Here is a 24,701-nt window from a genome sequence, read left to right as displayed (position 1 = left end):
AGAATCAGGTTTTTGGACATTTTTATGTTTCTGTAAATTCTGCTTTTTGGGCTACGGTAAGTAATAGTTGTAGCCTTTTAACAAAGGCATAGTTCCAGTCAAGGATTTCATATCCTTTAATACAGTTGCAGAAATGTCTTGAGTACCTCAGAAGAGAATAATTCAGATCATACCTTTCACTTTATCTAGCCTTGTTTGTGACAAGTCAGTTGAAGAGTGGTTTGTGACCTGTTTGGGTATAAGCTGCTACCTTTGGATGGATTCCACCATCTTTGCCATCTGGCTGACAATGTCATTGCTGCTTAGGTTATCCAACATGCTACTCTACCAGGTGTTAATAGGTTTTTTGGAAACTCCTATCTATTGAAGACCTCCATTTGGAGAAAAAAAACAAGGCTTCCTATAAGAAGTAACTTCGTTCTGTAGTTAGAATTTTTTCTGATCAGGCATGATCCCTATAATAGCTTTTATAAAGCTTTGTCCCATTGTAGTGTTACATACAAACCTATGGAAATTGGAGAACAACTGATATCACATTGGTTAAAAATCTTTAATTTGCGTCCAGTTATAACAGCCTTTTCGATAGTCCCTCTACATAGCAGATCTACGTGCACCCTCGTGTTGACTGAAGAACTTTGCTGCTGTGCTGCCACCACCAACAGCAAGAAAGATGTCTTGCTGTGAAAATAAGCAGTTAGGAGCCAGCAAGCTAGCTCATTCTCTAATCTACAACAGTAAGGTAACATGAGTTACCACATTGACTACAATCAAAGAACTGGTGCAAATATTTTTGGTTTACTTGACGTGCTGGCTGGCTTAATAAGTACTTAGCTATGTGACCTGTTAGCAAAGATTAATTATAGAAACAAATCATTGTCTCTAATCTCTGGGCTTAATAAGTTCATTTGTGTTAATAGATAAGATTGGAACCATAATGAGGTCTGGGGATGTTTTAAAAATGATCAGGAGGTCTATGGGCATTATCTCCCCGATCAGAAATAGTTTTTTTTTTTCTAAGGCACCGGACCTAATGCTGCTTGTTATGGGCAATTCCACAGTAAGGTTAGCCTGAGGATGAAAAAACTTTTTCCAATAAATACAAAATATTAACTACATTTGTAAAAGTCTGTTTTATAAAGGAAATATTTAGAACACAAATTGCATTATAATACTTCTATGGTCATCTGTAAATTCAGTTTACCACGAAGAACCAAAACATTGCCATAAATGTGCAAAATGTATTTAAAGCAAATTACTGGGAATTGTTTTTCAATGCTCAGGTTGACCCTACTGAGGGATTTCCCATTAGCTATTTACTAGATCAGCTGCAATCATTCTTATTATAGGCAAATTCCATTATTCATTTCGAAAGTGCATTGTCATTGAGCTAGTCAAAGAACTCAAAGATTGTTTGAAGTATGTTTAGAAACTGTCATAAAGATAGCAACATGCAGCAGAAAGTGACAGGTGAAACAAGCAGGATGTTAACATTTCAACATTGCTTTATCCTTTTGTAGCTCAAAGATTAAGTTACTTTTACTTTTGTCAGAAGTTATGGCTGAGTTGTTAGAGCAGCCTCCTGTCAAGCTAACAAGAATATACATTTGTGGGCTCTCAATTAAATTCTCAAATTATTATTGATTTTAAATTGCATTTCTTAATTGTCATGATGTTTTGACATTTTCTAATTTCATTACATTGTGTGTTGACATGTAATTTCAACTATCAAAAATATTAATTGGCATTGGACTTAAAGTAATTGGTCATTGTCAAACAAAAATAGTGCTACAGTAGTGCCAAATGCTGTTCTTTACAGTATGTGAGATCTCAGAATCGGCCATTAGATGTCACCATGGCCCCTCAGTTTCCAAAAAACGTGTCTTTCTATGGAATAGGTTGTCATTTGGCATGTAATGGCCTTGATTGGCCAATTATGAAGAGCTGAAAATCCAGTTAATCTGAATGCCAAAAATGTCCCAATACTTTTGACCTTAGGAAATGTTTATTGTGGATAGTTATATTGAACACATGACTCAGTCATCTCTACATGATCAGAAGGTCATGGCAGATAGTCTAACTGTTAGAGTACCTGACCAGTAAGCAAAAGGTCGCTAGATTGAATCCTGTAGTCATCAAATCTGTTGCACTGTCCTTGAACAAGCCAGTTTACTCTTGTAAGTTGCTCTGGGTAAGAGCTTTTGCTAAATAAATGAAATGTAAATGTGGTGCAGATGGTGCTGAAAGATGTGTACACTTGACCTTGATCATGAATGTAGTGCAATTAAATAAGGCTGTGATGATGATGATCATGAATGTAGTGGAAGAAAGACACTGAATGTCTCTGTCTGTCCTTTTCAATTCTCTGCCCTCTGGAAAATATCTGTCGTGTGTGTATGTGCGCACGTGTGCGTAGGTGGCGTGGTTTGGTGTGTGCCCTGAATGCCTGTGTGTGTGGGTGAGGGAGGGAGAGAGGTAGGAGGGATTTCTGTGTGTGTCCTCTGTGTCTGTGTGTTTTTTGTCCTCAGTGTGTCTGCGTGCCTGCGTTTGCTCTTGGCTGGTAAAATTAAATATTCATCGTGGCATGGGATTGGCTGCTGTGAGAGAATTGGGCTGTGAGAAGGGAGCAGGTCTGTTTTAAGGCAGGAAGCGCACTCGCGCTCTCACTGCGGAACACTGACGGTGCTGGCAACAACAGCTCAGGATTTCTGTTTCTCAGTGAGTGCTTTGACAGATACAAAAAAATACTCACAGAAACACACACACACGGGCGCGCGTGCACACGCACTGGGAGATAACGGAGAGACGGAGCCGGCTTACGCCACAGCTGCGTCTGTCGCCGCTGATGTTTTAGCCCAGATGGAAGGGAACCATGAAGGGGAGCATGTGCTGACGGTAGGTCTGTTATGCTCCCACTACACGCACGTGTGTTTCGGTTTGATTTGCGCGCGTGAATGTATGTCTCATCCACCTTTGATTCTGTCTGGAGAACAGTGGTCACGGTTGCTGAATAGTATAGAGACACGGTTCTCTTGGATGTAGCTCTTTGAAGAGGAAAAGAGCAATTTGCTTAAATGGTTGATGGTGGCATCACTTTGAAAGATGCCTTATTCACTAGCCCAGAGGATTCGGCTTGGGAGGAAATGAAAGAGAAACAGATATGGCTGCTTTGAGGAGCTGGACCAGGAGAGAAGAGTGGGCCGGCAGGCGAGAGATAATCCAAACAAAACCACATGCTCTTTCAATTTTAGAAGGGTGTTTGTTTGACTACTGAACAGACTTTGGTCCATTAAGGGAAGTAACAAGTATAAAGTAGATTAGATGAGTAAAAATTAAACTAGTGAGAAATGGGTGGGGGAATACATTGTCAGATTTGCATTTTCGGTTCCACATACAAGGAGAGGAAAATGTGTGTTGGAGAGGACTAGATATGGTTCCAATGCTGTGTTGCTTACCGATGCTTTGGCCTACATTTGCTTGGGCTTGGGAGCCCAGTACCGAATCCAACCCTTTGCCTTGTACATTTCACAGATGTGGTAATATGAGAGGGTTAGAACGGGGTAAGCAATCTGCCAATGGCTTGCCCTTCAGCTGGTATAGACTAGGTTTAAGATTCACCCCATAACGTTTAGCAATCAAATCTTCTCATATCTCGACAAGCACATAGGGGTGGAAGGCTCAGAGGTCGATTTCTTTATACGGCCCAGGTCTGGTATCTTTGTTGCATTGGGCACTGGGTGACCGTGACGTCAGAGATACAAGTCAGGAGACGTGTGCCTCTGGAGCTATGTAACTCTTCACTTACGTCACCCACACCCCTCCCGTCGCCATCCTTCTGGGAACAGGGCCCAGTAAAGACAGCCGTGAAAAGAGGGAACCTGGCTGGCTTTAAAATCACTCCTCCACTGTCACCTACTCCTATTGAATTTCACACACTGTCACAGTGACAAACACCAGTGTCCACTGCTTTCGTGAATTTAAATTTAGAATGGCTGTCCTCATTTTAACAGACACCATCTGTGATTACATTTCACATGTTTATCATATAAAACACATTTTACTAAATCACATTCTTCATGCTCATTTTCTGTGGGGTTTTTCTCTAACATACACTGATCAGCCATAACATTATGACCACTGACAGGTGATGTGAATAACACTGATAATCTCGTCATCATGACACCTGTAGGTGGGTGTGATATATTAGGAAGTAAACATTCTGTCCTCAAAGTTGATGTGTTAGAAGCAGGAAAAATGGCGAAGCGTAAGGATCTGAGCGACTTTGACAAGGGCCAAATTGTGATGGCTAGACGACTGTGTCAGAGCATCTCAAAAAGCACTTGTGGGGTGTTCCTGGTCTGCAGTGGTCAGTACAGTACCTATCAAAAGTGGTCCAAGGATGGAAAAGCAGTGAACCGGCGACAGGGTCATGGGCATCCAAGGCTCATTGAAAGCATGTGCAGAGCAAAAGCTGACTCGTATGGTGCGATCCAACAGATGAGCTACTGTAGCTGAAATTGCTGATAGAAAAGTATCCGAACACACAGTGCATCGCAGTTTGTTGCGTAGACGCAGACCAGTCAGGGTCCCATGCTGACATTGGAAGAAGGTGGCCTGGTCTGATGGATCACATTACCTTTTACATCACGTAGATGGCATGGTGCGTGTGCGTCACTTACCTGGAGAACACATGGCACTAGGATGCTCTACGGGAAGAAGGCAAGCCGGCAGAGGCAGTGTGAGGCTTTTTGGCAATGTTCTGCTGGGACACCTTGTTTGTGGATGTTACTTTGACATGTACATGTGCACCCTTTCATGGCAATGGTATTCCCTGATGGCATTGGCCTCTTTCAACAGGATAATGCGCCCTGCCACAAAGCAAAAATGGTTCAGGAATGATTTGAAGAACACCACAAGTTGAAGGTTTCGACTTGTCCTCCAAATTCCCCAGACCTCAAGCCAATCGAAGGATGTGCAGTGGGGTGTGCTGGAAAAACAGGTCCGATCCATCAAGGCCCCACCTCACAACTTATGCCTTGTTTCCACTGGTGCCAAACACTGCTTCTACCCTAAAGTCCAGAAATATTTCTGTTTTCATTGCAAGGCCCAGCGCCAGTCCACCACTAGGCCGTAGCCCAGTAGCTGGGCTCTCACTTGGTGCCAAACCTCAGACTTTAGGACTTCGGGCAGTTTGCAGGTTGACGTGTTACACAGCATGTTGTGCTATTCAAATTCATTTGCTTTGTATTAGGTTTCTCATAATGGTTTTTATCGGATCTAACAGACTATACAGCTAAATACTGCAACGTTTTCAATTTCAAGACTGAGCACCAACGATTCGAGCTCCACAGCTGATGTGCTCGCCCATCAAGTTATCACGTCAGGGTTACTATTGCTATCTAAAAGACATGGCCAACATTTCACAGCATCAAATATAGACAAACAGCAAACACATACCCGCAGTGTATTTGTTACTCACCACGACATCATTATCGCTTTCAAACAGCAAGGACATCTCCAACTTCGTATCCCCGAACAACACAGAACCTTCCTCTTCTAACGTAAGTCGTGGCCGCTTTGCTGCTAGCATTTTGAGTAAAGAAACAAAAAAAGTCAAATGACAACATACCCTTTTTCTGATTGATTATTCATAACAACATCCATAGGAATACAGTAACACGTTATCATCTGGTAGGTTTTGTGATATTTAAAAAATGTTGTTAAATAAATACAGCCGTCTGTGGCCGCTATGAGAATATGAGGGAAGACTGTTGACGGCCGTTAGTGTTAATTATTTTTAAGTAGGCTAAGAGAATGCATAGCATTGTATAGCCTTAAAAAATCAACGTACATTGCAAGACGACAAAAAATAGGGTTCCTCAATGTTTATTATTGTGTTTTATATTGTAATAACAGTAATACATTGTAAAGTTGTATAAACAATCTAAACAAAAAACGAAGCTAATTCAGCCTTATAATCCGATGCAGCTAAAAAAAAGATCTGCAATTGGTATCGTGGCTGTATTACATAAAAAAATACAAATGCTTTACTTGATGTCCATATACATCCTCGAATGCATTCCAGATGTTTTTCTTTGTTTTCTCTGGCCTGCATTTATTTAGTCACTCTTATTTCAGCTACCCTACTAGTGTAAACATTTCAGTAATCTTTAAATGGTTTATTATTGAGACATTACGTAGAGGATTATCTGCACGATTAACATTTTAGTGCTAAAATATGCTTTTTATTATTTGGTAAACAGGCTATACAGTAACTGCTCTTTTCACAAATGCACACAATTACAATAAATTGGTCTGACTTATTTTTTCCAAGCAACATCAAAACCATATAGATAAACCACGCCCACACATGCTCAGATTGCACGCAGCGTGAAGGCTTTCATCTTTTAGTAATTTAACGCTCTTATCCTGAGAGAGTTAAGGCTTCTTTCTACACACATACAAACACTTCTGTTCTCCTGTGTCAGTCCCTTGAGAACATAAAGCTGTCTGTCTGGCTTCGTCTGAGACTATGAATTATTCCCTCTTTTCTCTCTGGGGGATAAGTGCACACAGACAGAGGCACCTTGCAACCAGACACACAGGCAACTGTTAAAGTCAGGCTTTTTTTGACTGCAGGAGATCCCTTGCCTCACCTTAATCTTTCAAGTCCTGTTTGGGAGAGCAGTTTAACTAGTTCTCATTAGAAACAACAAAATATAGCAAAATACATAAACATGTAAACATGTTTACATAATGAACCGAACAAGATGGTCCAAATTCAAACAGGTCAAGACTTTGATATAAGGTCAGTGATGTTTTTCTCTTGGAAAGTGTCACAAGCAGACCGCTGTGATAAAGGGCAGGGTAGGAGGTGGCTCTTCGGGGAAGTGTGCTAGTTCTGGGGCCGAGGAGTTGCTTTGTTATTGTTATTAAGGTCTCCAGCCAGCCTAGTCCCCTCCCTAACGGCTGCCTTGGAACGAGCAGGCTCCTCCCACATTAGACCCCATGCACGCCTCTAATTCTGGTGCTCTCTCACTTGATGTTATTGCCCCAGGAGGCAGACTTTGACATTCCAGCCAGGACAAGATCGCAAAATACCTTACCTTTACATTTGCTAATTTAGCTGATGCTTTTATTCTGAGGAACTGACAGGAGCAATTATGTATAAGTGCCATTCTTAAGCAGACAGATTGAAATCTCAGAGCTGAATAGGTGGACAAACAAGCAATCTTTCATTTACTGGCCCAATGCTCTAACTTGTAGGCTGCCTTCGTTCAAAAGATTGCCTTTGTGTCAGCCGACCCCTGAGGTCGTAGTGCTGGTTTCTTCAATGAGCAGCCATAGGTTGCATCATGTGTATTCAAATTAAAAGTGGAATAAACCAGCTCTGATTCCAAAAAGGCTTTCCAAACCTGCTGCCTGACACCCATGCGATATAGAGCTTTGCATGCCTATATACGTCATGCCAACAGAACAGAATTGCATAGGCACAAGGACTTTCAGAAACTTGGAAGAAAAAAATTAACACTGAATAGTCTGCTTTTCTGAAATGTAAACTTTGGCTTAGAATAGTCTGGGGCTTTTTTTGTGCCTAACGGTCAAGGTTTTCAATGGATTCTGCCGTGAGGGTTCTCAGGTTTCTGTCATATTGAACAACACTGCACAGCAGTAACGCCATACAACCCAGACATTTTTTATCACTCCATTATTGCTTGCCCGTGTTCAAACCCCTTTCTTCCTAGTTTTACCTCTTGTTCTCATTGCCTCAATCGAGAGACTCTCAGAGTTTCAGTTCAGGGAAATGCACAAGCAGTGCAACGATGACTGAGCCATTGACACGCTGGTGCCAGCTTTACCAAAGGGAAATTATTATGGGGAAGCATGAGTGGTGGGAAGGCAGTACTAAATGGCTATGTATGTTCTGTCTGTTTGCTGATAGACCGTGTGTGTGTGTGCGTGTGCGTGTGCGTGTGCGCGTGCGCGTGCGTGTACAAGCATTTAGAAAGACACATGCCACGTGTGCTGTGACTGACAATAATATTTTGATAAAAATAAATATATGATTGTAGCCCTTTAATAATTGTAAGTATTTTAAGCAGGTGTTTGTGAATCCCCACAAAGATAAAGTAAAACAAACCTAGGTTGGGTTTAGGGTAAAACTCAAAACTAGTGTTAGGTTTATGCAGCAGGCTTAGGCCATGTTGAGGCATAAAGGTTTATTGAGTCTGGGTTAGGATAAGGATTAGGATTACGGTTAAGGGATAGGGAAAATGGCAACAAATGTGTGTATGTTACAGTGTAGTTGCTACCATACGCAACTGCAATACAGTGGAAGCTTTGTGGAACCTCTTCCTCTTTCCATTGTAGTTCAGTGGAGAGCGGGGTCCAAGCAAATGAGACCCTGTTGCCAGAGAGATGTGCTCGGTGCAAACCCGTTCCTATCCTCCCACATCCTCACCTATTGTGTCAGCCTTTTCTGCTGCTTAGCAGAATTGCTTCTCTGTGATAGGTTGAATATCGTAATGCCTCCTCCAATGGATGAGCTGTTGCATTTAAAGCCCATACAAATGTTGATATCCTTCCTTGTCCCTTACCAACCAAGTACTAAAGCAAATGTCCTCTGTCTTAGCTACAGTGTGTTCTACGTGCTGCTTTGATTGTTTCTTAGCCATAACTGAACAATGCAGTGAACCGCATTCTTGAGTTTTACTAGCCTCAGAAATGCACTATCCCTGTTTAGCCATGCAAATGTAACCAGTGTGTTCACTGTAGCTACTGTACATATACACTGCTCCAAAAATTAAAGGAATATGTAATCATCTCAGGATAACAACAAGTCCGTTACACTTCAGGGACATCGATCAGCCAATTTTGGTAGCGAAAGCAAATGTGAATCAGTGTCACCTGTTCTGGTGCAAATGAAAATGACAACAGGTGCACCGGAGAGACAACAGCAAGACAACCCCAAAAATGTAGTGGTTGCAAAGGCAGTCCAGCTCCTCCAGGATAGCACATCCATATGTGCTGTTGCAATCTCAAGAGCATGGAGGAGATACCTGGAGACAGGCTGTTACATGAGGAGAGCTGGACACGGCGGTAGAAGAGCATCAATCCAGCAGCAGGACCAGTGTCTGCTCCTTTGTGTGAGGAGGAGCACTGCCAGATCCCTACAAAATGACCTTTAGTAGGCTACTGGTGTGCATGTTTCTTACCAAACAGTCAGAATTAGACACAATGAGGGTGGCACGAGGGGCCGACATCCTCTAATGGTACCTGTGCCCACAGCCAAGCACCGTGCAGCTCGATTGGTATTCACCAGAGAACACCAGAATTGGCAGGTTCGCCATTGGCGCCCCGTCCTCTTCAAAGATGAGAGGAGGTTCACACTGAGCATGTGACAGATGTGAGTCTGGAGACGCCATGGTGGATGTTATGCTGCCTGCAACATTATCCAGCATAACCAGTTTAACGGTGGGTCAGTGATGGTCTGGGGAGGCATATCCTTTGAGGGTTGCGCAGACCCTGACTGCTGTTAGGTACCGGAATGAAATCCTCATACCCATCGTCAGAACTTACACTGGTGCATTGGACCCTGGGTGCCTCTTGGTGCAGGAAAATGCCCGTCCTCTTGTGGCCAGAGTGTGTAGGCAGTTCCTCGATGATGAAGGCATTGATGCCACTGACTGGCCCTCACGTTCCCAAGACCTGAATCCAATTGAGAACCTCTGAGACGCCAAGTAGCACCTAAGACTGTCCAGGAACTCACTGATGCCCTGATCCAGGTCTGGGAGGAGATCGCAGAGCAGAGGACAGCCTCTGCTATCTCATCAGAAGCTTGCCCAGATCTTGTTGGGAGTGCATGCAGGTAAATGGGGGCCTTACACACTACTGAGTCACATTATGAGTTGCTGTGTTGGAATTCACGCTTCAAGTTAAACAGCCTGTGATTTTAAATTGTTAACTTTGATTTTCTGTGTATGTTTGAATCCAGCCCTGAAACGGTTCGGGATTTTGGTTTCCTTTGACCGTTTTTACTTCATTATGTTCTCAATGAATTACACAATGTACAGTAAAGATTTTGATATTTAATATATTTCCTTCATTGAGACCCGATGTGTGATTTAAGTGTTCCATTTTTTGTTTGTAGTGTACAACCATGCACTACATTGGCTAGATGAAAGTAAGTTTGCTAGGACAGCTCTGATTTGGGGGGTATAGTCTAAAATATGCCATGTTTTGCACTGGAAGTGGATTCGCACCTGTTAATGCCTGATAAAAAAATTTAATCTAAAATGTTTACATATGACGAAATACCATGACATTTATAAAAAGTACATGTTTTTAAGTCATTTCTATGACATGTGCTCTGTAATCGGAAATTGAGCACGGACTCTGTCTACTTGTCCGATGTTAGGTCTTACTGACCCCTGGCCAGCATGCCATCAATAATGTTGAAGCCTGGTCCTGTGGACGCCATGTCTTCCGGACTAAAGAGGAGAGGGACCATCCAGCTTCTTATCAGCGCACAGTTCAAAAGCTAGCATTCGTGATGGTATGGGGGTGCATTAGTGCACATGGGTGACTTGAATGTCTGTGAAGGCACCATTAATGCTGAAAAATGTTTACAGGTTTTGGAGCGACATATGCTGCCCATCCAGATAACATATTTTTCAGGGAAGGCCCTGCTTATTTCAGCAAGACAATGCCAAATCACATTCTGCAGGTATTACAACAGCATGGCTCCGTATTAAGAGTCTGGATGCTAAACTGGCCTGTCTGCAGTCCAGACCTGTCCCCCATTGAAAACATTTGGAGCATTATGAAACATAAAATACGATGAAGGAGACCCTGTTGAGCAGCTGATATCCTATATCAAGCAAGAATGGAAATACATTTCACTTGCAAAACTACAGCAATTGGTCTCCTCAGTTCCCAAACACTTAAGAGTATTGTTAAAAGAAGAGGTGATGCAACAAAGTGGTAAACATGCTCCTGTCCCAACTTTTTTGAAATGTGCTGCTGGCCTCAAATTCAAAATGGGCATATAGACCAATTAGGAATGGACGTCATGGTTACGTCACTGCAGTTGCACAGGCATTGTGGAAAACTGGCAACAAGTGGACTGAGTATTGTATTAGCCCTACAGATAAAGCATGCCATAATATTTCTAATAGTTTGAACATATATTAAACCTGTGTTTTTCAACCCTGCTCCTGGAGGTACCACACCCTGCATGTTTTAGATCACTCTCTCTTCAAGGACTTGATAATGAGCTGATCATTTGAATCAGGTCTGATAGAGCAGGGAGAGATCTAAAACATGCAGGGCGGTGTGCTGCCAGGAGCAGGGTTGAAAAACACTGCATGAAACAATGAAAAACATTTAATACGAACCCATGCAGGTGCAGTACGCTGTCAGTGGACCTGTGTAGCATAGAACCCCCCTATTATCAGCATAGCCTACAGCAGTTTTGAAAAACGTCTTCTTGCGCCGACTAATAATTTGTCAATGTTTAGTGATTATTACAAATATACAAATGTTAACTAGCATGTCATTAATTAGCATTTCTGAAATGTCAGTGGAAATATAAATATTTTCAGCTATTAGCAACTGGGAAAAAATACGACCACCTATTATCAGGCACTCTCCTATCAGCCACTGTACAATTTTGATTAAGGACGTTATATTTCTTTTTTCTTTGTGTTACAAATGACAGATCGGTCTTCTCTTACCTGTTTACTAGAACTTTTTAACTACCTTTCATGCCTTCAGGAGAATGCCGTCTTGTCGTGCAAATCAAATTTTATGATTTGCAACATCTAAAACAATTTCCATACATAACAAGTAGATAAGCTCCATACCATACATCTCTATTAAAAATGGTGTTGGGCTAGCTGAAATGGTATATTTAATAGTGTGATGTTAGCTAGTTGTTTGAGTTCATAGTGCATCATAGTTCATAGTGCATTCTAGAGCAGGAACCAAACATGGCGTAGTACGAGGCAAAGCAAACACAATAATTATTGTTATCATGGAAAGAACTGGTTCCGTAGGGCGAAAACCATAATGGCAAAGGGACACGTGTACTGTCGTAAATGTCATGCGTTCCTGATGAAAGCGGATAATGCAGGGTTTATCAAGAGAGCGAACAACTACCGTCTACACCAAGCGTGCCGCACAAGCCCTGAAAAGTGAAGCCAAAACGTCTCGATCGCCCCCTGGTGAGTGGTCCCAGTATAGGTCATAAACCCCGCCCTCCCCATGTTATTCAATGGGACGCGAGATCAACTAAACAATTAAATTACCCTTCAAATATATTTTTTCCGAAGCTGGTTTCTGTCATTTACTGTAGTTTGTATCACGCTAATGTAAATTCAAGAGTTTGTTTTTAAAATAAGTTTGTTTTTAGTTAGTTATTTAATGCTCTAAAAACGGTGGTGTGACGTCGTGATTCACAGCTGTGATTGACAGCTATCTGAGCCGAGGAGCCACTGAATCTTCGGAGGACTGAGGAGATTGGAACTTTACATTTAATCTCTAAATTTCTATAATTTATATAATTTCACACGGACATAATGGGTTGTTCTGCAGTACATTGTGCTAACCGATCTGGCATTTCCAATCGATCTTTGAATTTTTTTCGGTAAGTTACATTTATAAGCTATTTAATTAGTAAATAAATGTAATGGGCTAGCTAACGTTAGCTAAAAGACAACAAGCCTCGTTAATAGCCATGTTAATAGCTAGCAGGTGATCGTTAGCTAGAAGTTACCAATTATTTTTGTATTAGGCCTATTCTAAATTAAGGTTAAACATGATGTAAGTTAGGCTATAACATATCGTCTAGGTTTAACAAGCAAAGGTTGTACTGTACTTGGACTTGCGATTGATTACGGTATGCGCATTTTGCGAGGGAGAGTGAGGGCGGGGCACAGGGGTGGCGCCGTTGATTTCGCGGCTTTACGGCTTTACTTCCTTCTCGCTACTGCGCATAACTACTGCGCAGAACTGGTCCCAAGATCGCTATCTGCGCAGACGCAAGTCCAAGATGTCAGCGCCGTATCAGGACACTGGTGGCTTCATTTTTCACCAATGGGAAAGAGCGAAAGGGCGTCGTCCATTATATATACAGTCTATGGTCTACACCAATGAACATCTGCCTGCTTCGAATGAATGATTGAGGTGCCGCATTGCCAAATTGGAAAAAAAGATTTATGACCACCAATCATGTTGTGAAGAGGGAGAAACCATTCACCGACTATGTCCATGACATAGTCCGTGAATATGGATAGAGAAACCATACAAAGATGTTAACTACCATACAGCGCTTGCTAGCAGTGACACAAGAAGCCAGTCAACCAACTAGTGCAAGTAATGTTTTCCGCCATATTTATGTAACCATACATATAATGACTACATTATTTAAGCTTTTAGGCCATATCAAATAATCAAATATCTTCATGAAAAGATGATGGTAATATTTTGATAGACATTTTTAATGTCATGATGTGTGTTGCATAATTTATGTAAACAGTACTTGCTTGTATCAGCTCAATAATCTGATATATTTACATACCATATAAATGTACAATACAAGTGTATTGTTTTTTGTCGGACCCCGTTAGCGGAGCCGGCTTAGAAGAGCGAATGTCTCTTATGACCCACCGACCGGGTCGACCGACTGACCCTTGTTAAATAGCGTATTGGTTAGAGAAGCGGACTTGGGAACTATATGTCCCGAGTTTGTATCTCCTCGCAGGCAAAGCAAAGTATGCATTGTAAATTATTCTGTATTGGCAAAAACTTGGCTAAAACTGAAAACTGAAACTGTATACGGTTATATTGCGACTGTTTCTGGCATGGAATAGTTCATCTTTAGTCTCGCTAGCAATTGCTAAATTCTTATGATTATTCCTAGGAAGTTAGTAGATACTAGTAAGCCTATTATTGGCTAATAAGCTTTTAAAACGGCCAGTGGCAAAAGCAATACATAGCCGCTATTTGTGGTGGAGGTTAACTTAGTAAGAAAATAAGTTTAACTGTATCAATGTTATTTACGAATGGCCAATTAACTATAAAAACGGCCAGTGGCAAAAGAGGATTTGTTCAGGATAGAGACAAGAAACGATACTGACACCCAGCAAATGTACAGCTCCGTGGTGTAGTGGTTAACGACACAACCATTTACGTGTCGACCCGGGTTTGATAATTTACAATCTCGAGGTGGCAACATTTTCTATTTTCTAGGCTTGCCTGGTTTCTTGTTTTTATTCAGTTCGGCCCAGTAGATTTCATACCAAGGGCCAGTGAGAAAAAAAGTTAGTGTTTTGAATAAAAAGTATGGACTAATCCCATTGAGATTCCGCTTGTAATCTCGGGAAGATAAATCTTTTAATTATACAATTGTGTCTAAACAGTGTTTTGCACGCCAAGTTTTTGTAGTCCGGTGCACCTTTTTTTAATTGTAACATGATAAAACTGTTGTGTGCTACGGGCTGCTAGAGAAGTACTCTTGCGACATATTACATCCTCCCTGATATGTGACCTGAAGTGTGGCCAGTGAAGAGGGCTGGCTAGCCAATGACTGGTAAGATCCCAACTGTGATATCGGGATAACCTAAAATGGGCACAATTGTGCATCTGGTCACAATCCACAATATACATACGAGGTACATGTGTACGTAACCCAGAAACAGGATCTGTGCTTTCCAGGTCCAGGGAGGTTATCGTGTGTCACTCTGACTGCACTGGATTCCCAACTGCACACATTGTTACAGTCTCACTCTTGACTGGTGCACAAACCGTGCTGATTGTTTTTGTGGTTTTCCTGGAGCTTGGGCCCACACATCTCCCAGACATGAAAGCAAAGAATGATGCACCACTTACATAGTATTGTGTTTGTCTGTCTGTATGTTGTCTTTTTTGTGTGAGTTTGTGTTATTGACTGTGAAAAAAAGGGAAAAAAGTGGGGGTGCAGATGTGAAAAAAAAGTTAGCGTTGGACCCTGCAGGACAGTTATACACTTTGCCTCAGTCCATATTAAATGAGCTTCGGTCCAGAGAAGGCAGCGACGGTTCTGGATCTTGTTTATGTAGTGGGGAGAACAAGTATTTGGTACACTGTTGATTTTGCAGGAAATCCTACTTACAAAGCATGTAGAGGTCTGTAATTTTTATCATAGGTACACTTCAAATGTGAGACGGAATCTAAAACAAAAATCCAGAAAAGCACATTGTATGATTTTTTTTATAATTAATTTGCATTTTATTGCATGACATAAGTATTTGATCACCTACCAACTAGTAAGAATTCCGGCTCTCACAGACCTGAATAGAGCTTTTTGGTCTAAACTCCACTCGCCGTGTTTGGAGGAAGAATAAAGATGAGTACAACCCCAAGAACACCATCCCAACCTTGAAGCATGGAAGTGGAAACATCATTCCTTGGGGATGCTTTTCTGCAAAGGGGACAGGACCACTGCACCGTATTGAGGGGAGGATGGATGGGTCCATGTATTGCGAGATCTTGGCCAACAACCTCCTTCCCTCAGTAAGAGCATTGAAGATGGGTCGTGGCTGGGTCTTCCAGCATGACAACAACCCCAAACACACAGCCAGGGCAACTAAGGAGTGGCTCCGTAAGAAGCATCTGGCCTAGCCAGTCTCCAGACCTGAACCCAATAGAAAACCCTTGGAGGGAGCTGAAAGTCTGTATTGCCCAGCGACAGGCCAGAAACCTGAAGGATCTGGAGATGGTCTCTATGGAGGAGTTGGCCAAAATCCCTGCTGCAGTGTGTGCAAGCCTGGTCAAGAACTACAGGAAACGTATGATCTCTGTAATTGCAAACAAAGGTTTTTGTACCAAATATTGAATTATGCTTTTCTGATGTATCAAATACTTATGTCATGCAATAAAATGCAAATTAATTACATAAAAATCATACAATGTGATTTTTGGGATTTTTGTTTTAGATTCTGTCACTCATAGTTGAAGAGTACCTATGATAAAAATTACAGATTCATACATGCTTTGTAAGTGGGAAAACCAGCAAAATTGGCAGTGTATCAAATACTCAAATATTAGATGGTAAAATTATTCCCTACACTATACATTAGTTTTTCATTGATGTGTTTCACCGTACTTTGCTGCATCCATTTTGCCCACTAGATTCAAAAGCTTTCCAGGTACCCTTATCCATAGAAGAATCCCCATAGCATGTTGCTACCATCACCATGCTTCACGGTAAGGATAGTGTTCTCAGGTATATGTGCGATGTTAGGTTTGCGCTAAACATAGCGCATAGCATTGAGGCCAAAACGCTCTATCAGATCATTATCTTCCACTTGGTCTCGTAGTCTCCTACATATGACTTGTTCTAGACAGATTCACAGTTCTGCCATATCTCAATTTCTTAAAAAGGGTCATTACTGTCTTCTTTTCTATATTCAGTGCCTTGGATACACTCACCTAAAGGATTATTAGGAACACCTGTTCAATTTCTCATCAATGCAATTATCTAATCAACCAATCACATGGCAGTTGCTTGAATGCATTTAGGGGTGTGGACAATCTCCTGAACTCCAAACTGAATGTCAGAATGGGAAAGAAAGGTGATTTAAGCAATTTTGAGCGTGGCATGGTTGTTGGTGCCAGACGGGCTGGTATTTCACAATCTGCTCAGTTACTGGGATTTTCACACACAACCATTTCTAGGGTTTACAAAGAATGGTGTGAAAAGGGAAAAACATCCAGTATGCGGCAGTCCTGTGGGTGAAAATGCCTTGTTGATGCTAGAGTTCAGAGGACAATGGGCCGAGTGATTCAAGCTGATAGAAGAGCAACTTTGACTGAAATAACCACTCGTTACAACCGAGGTATGCAGCAAAGCATTTGTGAAGCCACAACACACACAACCTTGAGGCGGATGGGCTACAACAGCAGAAGACCCCACTGGGTACCACTCATCTCCACTACAAATAGGAAAAGAGGCTACAATTTGCACAAGCTCACCAAAATTGGAGCGTTGAAGACTGGAAGAATGTTGCCTGGTCTGATGAGTCTCGATTTCTGTTGAGATATTCAGATGGTAGAGTCAGAATTTGGCGTAAACAGAATGAGAACACGGATCCATCATGCCTTGTTACCACTGTGCAGGCTGGTGGTGGTTGTGGTGTAATGGTGTGGGGGATGTTTTCTTGGCACACTTTAGGCCCCTTAGTGCCAATTGGGCATCGTTTAAATGCCACGGCCTACCTGAGCATTGTTTCTGACCATGTCCATCCCTTTATGACCACCATGTACCCATCCTATGATGGCTACTTCCAGCAGGATAATGCACCATGTCACAAAGCTTGAATAATTTCAAATTGGTTTCTTGAACACGACAATGAGTTCACTGTACTGAAATGGCCCCCACAGTCACCAGATCTCAACCCAATAGAGCATCTTTGGGATGTGGTGGAATGGGAGCTTCGTGCCCTGGATGTGCATCCCACAAATCTCCATCAACTGCAAGATGCTATCCTATCAATATGGGCCAACATTTTAGAGCAGTTCAGCAGGAAGCATGAACTGCTCAAAAATGTCCTGGTATTCGGCTGTGTTGACCTTGGACCTCAGAAAACACAGTGGACCAACACCAGCAGATGACATGGCAACCCAAACCATCACTGACTGTGGATACTTTACACTGGACTTCAAGCAACGTGGATTCTGTGCCTCTCCTCTCTTCCTCCAGACTCTGTGACCTTGATTTCCAAAGGAAATGCAAAATTTACTTTCATCAGAGAACATAACTCAGCAGCAGTCCAGTCCTTTTTGTCTTTAGACCAGGCGAGACGCTTCTGACGCTGTGTCTTATTCAAGAGTGGCTTGACACAAGGAATGCGACAGCTGAAACCCATGTCTTGCATACGTCTGTGCGTGGTGGTTCTTGAAGCACTGACTCCAGCTGCAGTCCACTCTTTGTTAATCTCCCCCACATTTTTGAATGGGTTTTGTTTCACAATCCTCTCCAGGGTGCGGTTATCTCTATTGCTTGTGCACTTTTTTCTACCACATCTTTTCCTTCCTTTCGCCTCTCTATCAATGTGCTTGGACACAGAGCTCTGTGAACATCCAGCCTCTTTAGCTATGACCTTTTGTGTCTTGCCCTCCTTGTGCAAGGTGTCAATGGTCGTCTTTTGGACAGCTGTCAAGTCAGCAGTCTTCCCCATGATTGTGTTGCCTACAGAACTAGACTGAGAGACCATTTAAAGGCCTTTGCAGGTGTTTTGGGTTAATTAACTTATTGGAGTGTGGCACCAGGTGTCTTCAATATTGAACCTTTTCAAAATATTCAAATTTTCTGAGATACTGAATTTGGGGTTTTCATTATTTGTCAGTTATAATCATCAAAATAAAAAGTAATAAACACAAAATATATCAGTCTGTGTGGAAGGAATGTTTACATTATACAAGTTTCACTTTTTGAATGGAATTACTGAAATAAATCAACTTTTTGATGATATTCTAATTTTATGACAAACACCTGTGTATTGTTTCTTCTTGGCATGGTAGTTTTAACTTGGAGTTGTGGATGCAGCGACGTACTGTGTTCACAGACAATGGTTTTCAGAAGTGTGCCTGAGCCCATGCAGTGATGTCCACTACAGAATCATGTCTGTTTTTAATGCAGTGCCATCTCAGGGCCCGAAGATCACAGCCGTTTAACACTGGTTTCCGGCATTGTCCCATGCATACAGAGATTTCTCCGGGTTCTCTGAATCTTTTAATGATATTATGTACCTAGTTCTTCCTCTGTCCAGTGGTTGTGTTCTTTTGCCCAACTTAATCTTCTCCTTTTATTGGCCAGTCTGAGATATGGGTTTTTCTTTGCAACCTAGAAGGTCAGCATTCTGGAGTCGTCTCTTCACTGTTGACTTTGAGACTGGTGTTTTGCGGGTGCTATTTGATGAAGCTTCCAGTTGAGGACTGTTTCTCAAACTTGAGACTACACATTCATTTTTTCTCTTGCTCAGTTGTGTACAGCCAGATTGCCAGATTGCCCTGTTGTGTGAAGGGTGTACGAGATCATTGTTGTACGAGATCTTCAGTTTTCTTGCATGGAATCACCTTCATTTCACAGAACAAGAATAGCCTCATGAATTTCAGCCATTTTGAGTCTGTAATCAAACCAGAAATGCTGATGCTGAAGATCCTGAACCAGTCATAAGAAGAGCATTTGTATTGCTTCTTTAATTAGTACAACAGTTTTCAGCTCTACAAACATAACCCAGAATGGGTTTTCTAATGATCAATTAGCCTTTTAAATTATAAACTTGGATTAGAAAACATACCGTGCCATTAGAACACATGACGGATTGTTGCTAATAACCCATGTACAGTAGATATTCCATTAAAAATCAGCCATTTCCGGCTACAATAGTCATTTACAACATTAACATTGTCTACACCGTATTTCTGATCAATTTGGTGGGTTTTTTTATGGACGAAAATAACATTTAGTTTAAGTTCTACTCAGCTTTCTAGATTTAGTCACTACTCAGTTCATTTAATGAGTAGGGCAATTATATTTCACAGTTTATCTAGAACATGTAACTCCCACTGTTCAAAATCACTTCTTGATAATTGCTGACATTGCTGGTTAAAGTCATTTCAAAGTCCATCTAGGGTCTGATACTGCAAAATTGGTCATGCATAAAATGTTTTTTTCTTCCAACATTGTCAATTTTGTTAAAAGAATGCACACCCCTGCTCAACATTAAGAGTCTCTCCAGTCTGACAAAATAGAATATAACTTTGCGGCTAAAGTTCTGAAGGTTGCAATTGTTTGTGTACAACATCTAAAGATCAGCGGTCCACATATTGCAGTATGAGCCTGAGAAGGTCCATTGCTGGTGGGGTAAGTTTTTCAAAACCAAGTGTATATTTTAAGGAAACGTGTGAGTTCACTTTAAGTATATGCCAATTACATAAAACATTGGATGGAAAAAAATTTATAATCTTGAACCTGTCCTTAAGTATAGATTGAGCAATGCCTAAACTATTACATTTAATGCATTATGTTTGAAACTCTTTCAAAGGACTAGTAGAAGCTGATGCTATATAGTTTACCTCCATGAAAAGAGTGCATGGGACAGGACAAGACAAATTCCAAAGTTACGTCTTCTTTAAACCACTACAAACTTCAGTTAGCTGTTGACACCACTAGCCTTTGCTCTAGGTTTGTCATATGAGAAAAAGAACGCAGTTAAAAAATAGCCAAATCACTTTTTAATTTCTTGTTATTGTGTATCTGTATATCAGTACATGTATGCTCTGTGATACATCCACTTACTCTCACTAAAGTTTGATTTGATTGCTGTCTTAGGCTCATGCTTCAAAAGTGAAAAAGGCCTTGTTTTTGCTATCTTTTTGTCCTTAAGTGATTCTGATGTTAACGGCACAAGGGGGAAAAAAGTGTTCCAGAACTCTGCTCATTCTACCTGGAAAAATATCAAAATATTTTAAAATTAAGGGATCTCTGCAAAATACATTATATTAATTATGACTGCTATGGGGGCCATTAATGTTTTTAGATTTAGCTCGCATTGTACCTTCCAAAACCTGATATGTATATTTAGGAAGTTTTGGTTCTGTATTTTTATGTTGTATGTACCCTCTGTGCTGTTATTTTGACCAGGTCCCTCAGAAAATAGATTTTTAATCTCAATCTCTGAGTATCTGCTTGAATGATGGTTCAATATATAAAAATCTTACCCATCATGGTCCAGGTCCTGAGAAACATGATAAGAAGTGGAAGCAGCTTGAAGTCCAGATTTGAATTTAAGGTACTCTAGTGTATCACAGAGACACTGCTTAATTCTGTTGTGCTATGTGGATTCAGTGAAATTAACCTGAGGTGGGGTGGTCAGTGGTGGTTCACGCTACAATTTCCCAGTCCAGGTGTAGGAATAGGTAGACTGTCAGGTATCTCTATTCCACAGAAAGCAAAGTGTTTATTTTAAATTCAATATTAATACAAAATATTTAAGCTATTCATTTAACTTTTACAGTAAATGCCAGGATATTTAATTCAAATTATTGTGTAGACTGTCATTACAAATTAAGCCTGACCCTGCTATTCCCAGAAACAACACATCATGGTAGCCTGAAATTCTTGAATCCTAGCATTAAAATCCAAAACACTGATTTGTGTCAAAGCAGCTGCAATATCCATTGACAGTGATATTTTTTTTTGTCCAGACCTAGGCTTGATCTGTGTCAGTGAAACCAGCCCGGTTTGCAGTACACTGCGGCTATTTAGTTTATAATTTGAGGTGGTTTTATGTACTGGTCTCAGTCCAGTTAGTCAGATGGCATGTTGCTGTCCCCTCTGTCTCAGGCTGGTTCACTGGTCTGTTGATGTTCTAACATCTCATTCTGTATCTTTCTGTCAGGGTCTGGATGAGGAGGCCATTGTTGACCTTGGGAAGACCAGCTCCACCACCCACACCAACTATGAGATGGAAGAGCTGGAGAGTAAGTTTAGTCTTTCACCCTAGTTACTACAAGCCTTATCCCTTGACTTAGTCTATGCCTGCATGTCACTTAATGTACTCATAATGAATATTTTTAGCAGTCAGGTTTGATTGAAATTATATTGAAGCCATTCACGGCCAGTATGTTTGACTCTGTGTGAGTTTCTGTGTTTCTCTGTGGGTGCTTCCTGTCCATGTAGATGCACAGAGCAATGCTGTGAACAGAAATAACAGGTGTTGCTGATTTTGTATCACAGTTGGCCTTGGCAGGTTGACTCCAATCCCAGTCTGGCTCCTACTTTCCAGAGTCAGTATGTTTGTTAGCCAGGGGTAAATAAGCCCGTAGGCATACATTGTACCTCTAACTGAGCTTGTGTGTCATGTACATCCTTATTTAATTCCAGCTGGAGACTTTGTGTTGTTGGTTGAAATATCCTGCACACATACCTGCTAGGTTAAAATAAAACAAGAAAGAAAAACTAGGCAAGCCTAGTTTGGCTGGGCCATGAGTAGAAGTGATTGTGGTGAACAAGGGAGGGGGTTTGAAGAGCAGCTATTTATGGGCTAATGCCAGCTTTGTTGTGGGAAATAGCCAATACTCTGTTCCTGTGCTAATCTGAAACCTAGTGTATGGAATGCCATTTGCGAATAACAAATGTACATTTAATGCCTTTAATTAGAAACCGATTACTGTAGATGTAATAGCTATAGTCTAGAGTGCCTATAATGAAAACAATGACAGTCAACTGGTTATTTTCGATGTTCATAATGATTTTGTTTCAGGTTACAACATTCATTTACTCTATTAAAACAGTTGAACTTAAAAATCGATAGAAGAGGAACAGAAACTAAAATACTAATTGTTTGTATACAACTCAGTGGTGGGAAACATCTACTACTTATACATTTGTCAATCAACATAATATATTTTTGTTGATTGTTTTTTGCATACTAATTTCTTCACAAAGTTCTATCAAGCGGTTTAGTTGTGAGAGAGAAATATGTTCCGTTGCCCTCACTCAAAACTGCTCTTCCTGGGTGAGATAGCAGCGTGTTTCAAGACAAAGAGTCCAACACATCAAGCTATTTAGGATGTTAGACATGTCATTTGCAGTTCCTCCATCCATCACTGTTTAACTTTTGCCTATATGTAGCTACTGAAGTTTTTAACCAGTGAAGTTTTAGTTAATCCTCAACTAATTTGTTTTGTCCCTGGCTGGATTCGATAACTGGTTTGCTGTGTGGCAGACTGGGTCTCTGACCACTACGTTATTGAACAATGGGTTGTCAGTCACTCAGTCAGTCAGAGACATTCGCTATTCTTGGCCGGCTCCGCCTACGCGGTCTGGAAAAAATGTATTAATGGATTTCCATTGGATGATTTGTTATCCCAGTACAGTAGAAAATGTCCTTGTTACTAGAAACTGGTTATTATGTAATTTCTTACAGTTTTCCTATTTGATACTGTAGTATCAGCTGTGGTACTGTAAAAGATAAAAGGATTACATTCATATTAGTTGGCTTGGTCCGAAGTTCCAACAGAAATGTCCCTTTTGGTGAAATTTTGGTGAACTGTTTGCTTTAAATGTCACGCTCAAGGACAGAACAACAGATTTGTCACCTTGTGGGCTGAGCTTGTGGTTGCTGGTCAAATGCGCTAAACACTGTAGTGTCGTATCACATGCAAGCCTAGTGAATTACACAGTGGTGTCTCATTACCTGAAACATTCTCTACCTAACTTAGATTAGGACATGATTAGCTGTCCATATGGTCTCTGCTTATCTGGACTATCTAGGTTTACCAAGCTAGCACTCTGTTCCTGAGCTTTAAGTTACAGGGGATTTCAAACCAAACATGTGATCATCTTTAATGGTGGTATGGAGCAAAGACAACATCTATCAAGTTGATTAAATATTTTGTTAGAGGATTAGTATACTAATTGGATGACCAAAAGTGTACACAATGGCTTATGTGAAAACTAAAATAATCGAAAGAAACATTTAAATATGGGCACCCAGGTGGTGCAACATTTAAAGGAAAAGTACCAAGCTGTTCATTAGGTTCAAGCCCTGACTGCTCTGTTGGCAGAAGTGTTGCTGTGGCAATGCATATTGGGCAAGGACTGCCAGGGTTGTGGGGGGCTTGGTGTTAACGCCTAGACGGGAGATGTTGCGATATTCACAGCTCCTGCTGTGATGAGTTGGAGACACAATCGCCAAATTTGGGAGGGAAGACAAAAGGGAGTAAAAACAACTATATTACATATAGAATGAGAAAAAAACTATGAAGATGTTGGAGTTATATTTGATCATTATTTCATTGTCTGGAGAATGTAGCTTGTAACAGTGTCATTGCAATTTTTATCCCCATGGTCTCTCGCTTCATATCTGTTCCTCTTTATACAACCATGTTTCCAAAAAAGTTGGGACACTGCGTATAATGTAAATAAAAACAGAATGCAATGATGAGCGAATAATTTAAATAGAAAATAGTACAAAGACAACATATTAAATGTTGAAACTGAGACATTTTATTGTTTCTTGAAACACACAAATCACAAATGGGTGCTTGATGAAGGAAATATATTAAAGATCAAAATCTTTAATACATACCCTTGAATGTTTGGCCTTGTTACAGACACACAAGTTGACATGCACAGGTGAAAATGGCAATTAAAGGTGAATTTCCCACACTTGTGGCTTTAATTTCCCACAATTAGTGTCTGTGTATGAATAGTCAATGATTTTGTTAGCTCTCACGTGGATGCACTGAGCAGGCTAGATACTGAGCCATGGGGAGCAGAAAAGAACTGTCAAAAGACCTGCGTAACAAGGTAATGGAACTTTATAAAGGTGGAAAAGGATATAAAAAGATATCCAAATCCTTGCAAATGCCACCCAGTACTGTTCAATTACTTATTAAGGAGAAGAAAATTCGGGGATCTATTGATGCCAAGCCAAGGTCAGGTAGACCAAGAAAGATGTCGGCCAAAACTGCCAGAAGAATTGTTTGGGGTAAAAAGAAAAACCCACAGGTAACCTCAGGAGATGTACAGGATGCTCTGGAAAAATACTGTGTTTTTTATTTTTAAGGAGCACAATATGAGGATACTTGAACAAAAATGAGCTGCATGGTTGTGGTGCTAGAAAGAAGCCTTTACTGCACCAATGCCACAAAAA

General features: G+C 40.9%; 1 protein-coding gene across 5 annotated transcripts in view; it reads left to right on the top strand.

The window, feature by feature from the left end:
* Positions 1 to 24,701, top strand: part of LOC105012779 (sodium bicarbonate cotransporter 3) — a 67,289-nt gene that overhangs the window by 3,412 nt on the left and 39,176 nt on the right. For 2 of the 5 annotated variants that reach the window (XM_034294716.1, XM_034294715.1), the window contains exons 1-2: positions 20,775 to 20,831; positions 21,441 to 21,522. In XM_034294716.1, the coding sequence (XP_034150607.1) occupies positions 20,787 to 20,831; positions 21,441 to 21,522 (127 nt within the window). In that variant the 5' untranslated portion in view covers positions 20,775 to 20,786. Of the gene's footprint in view, positions 1 to 2,536; positions 2,893 to 19,779; positions 19,904 to 20,774; positions 20,832 to 21,440; positions 21,523 to 24,701 lie in introns of those variants that run through there. The other 3 variants (XM_010873852.5, XM_020050329.3, XM_010873851.5) reach the window with 3 other exon arrangements.

This window comes from Esox lucius, chromosome 10 (genome assembly GCF_011004845.1).
Source record: "Esox lucius isolate fEsoLuc1 chromosome 10, fEsoLuc1.pri, whole genome shotgun sequence".
Classification (NCBI taxonomy): Eukaryota; Metazoa; Chordata; class Actinopteri; order Esociformes; family Esocidae; genus Esox; species Esox lucius.
Note: the sequence above shows the minus strand (reverse complement) of the source record. Positions and strands in the feature narration are given on the sequence as shown.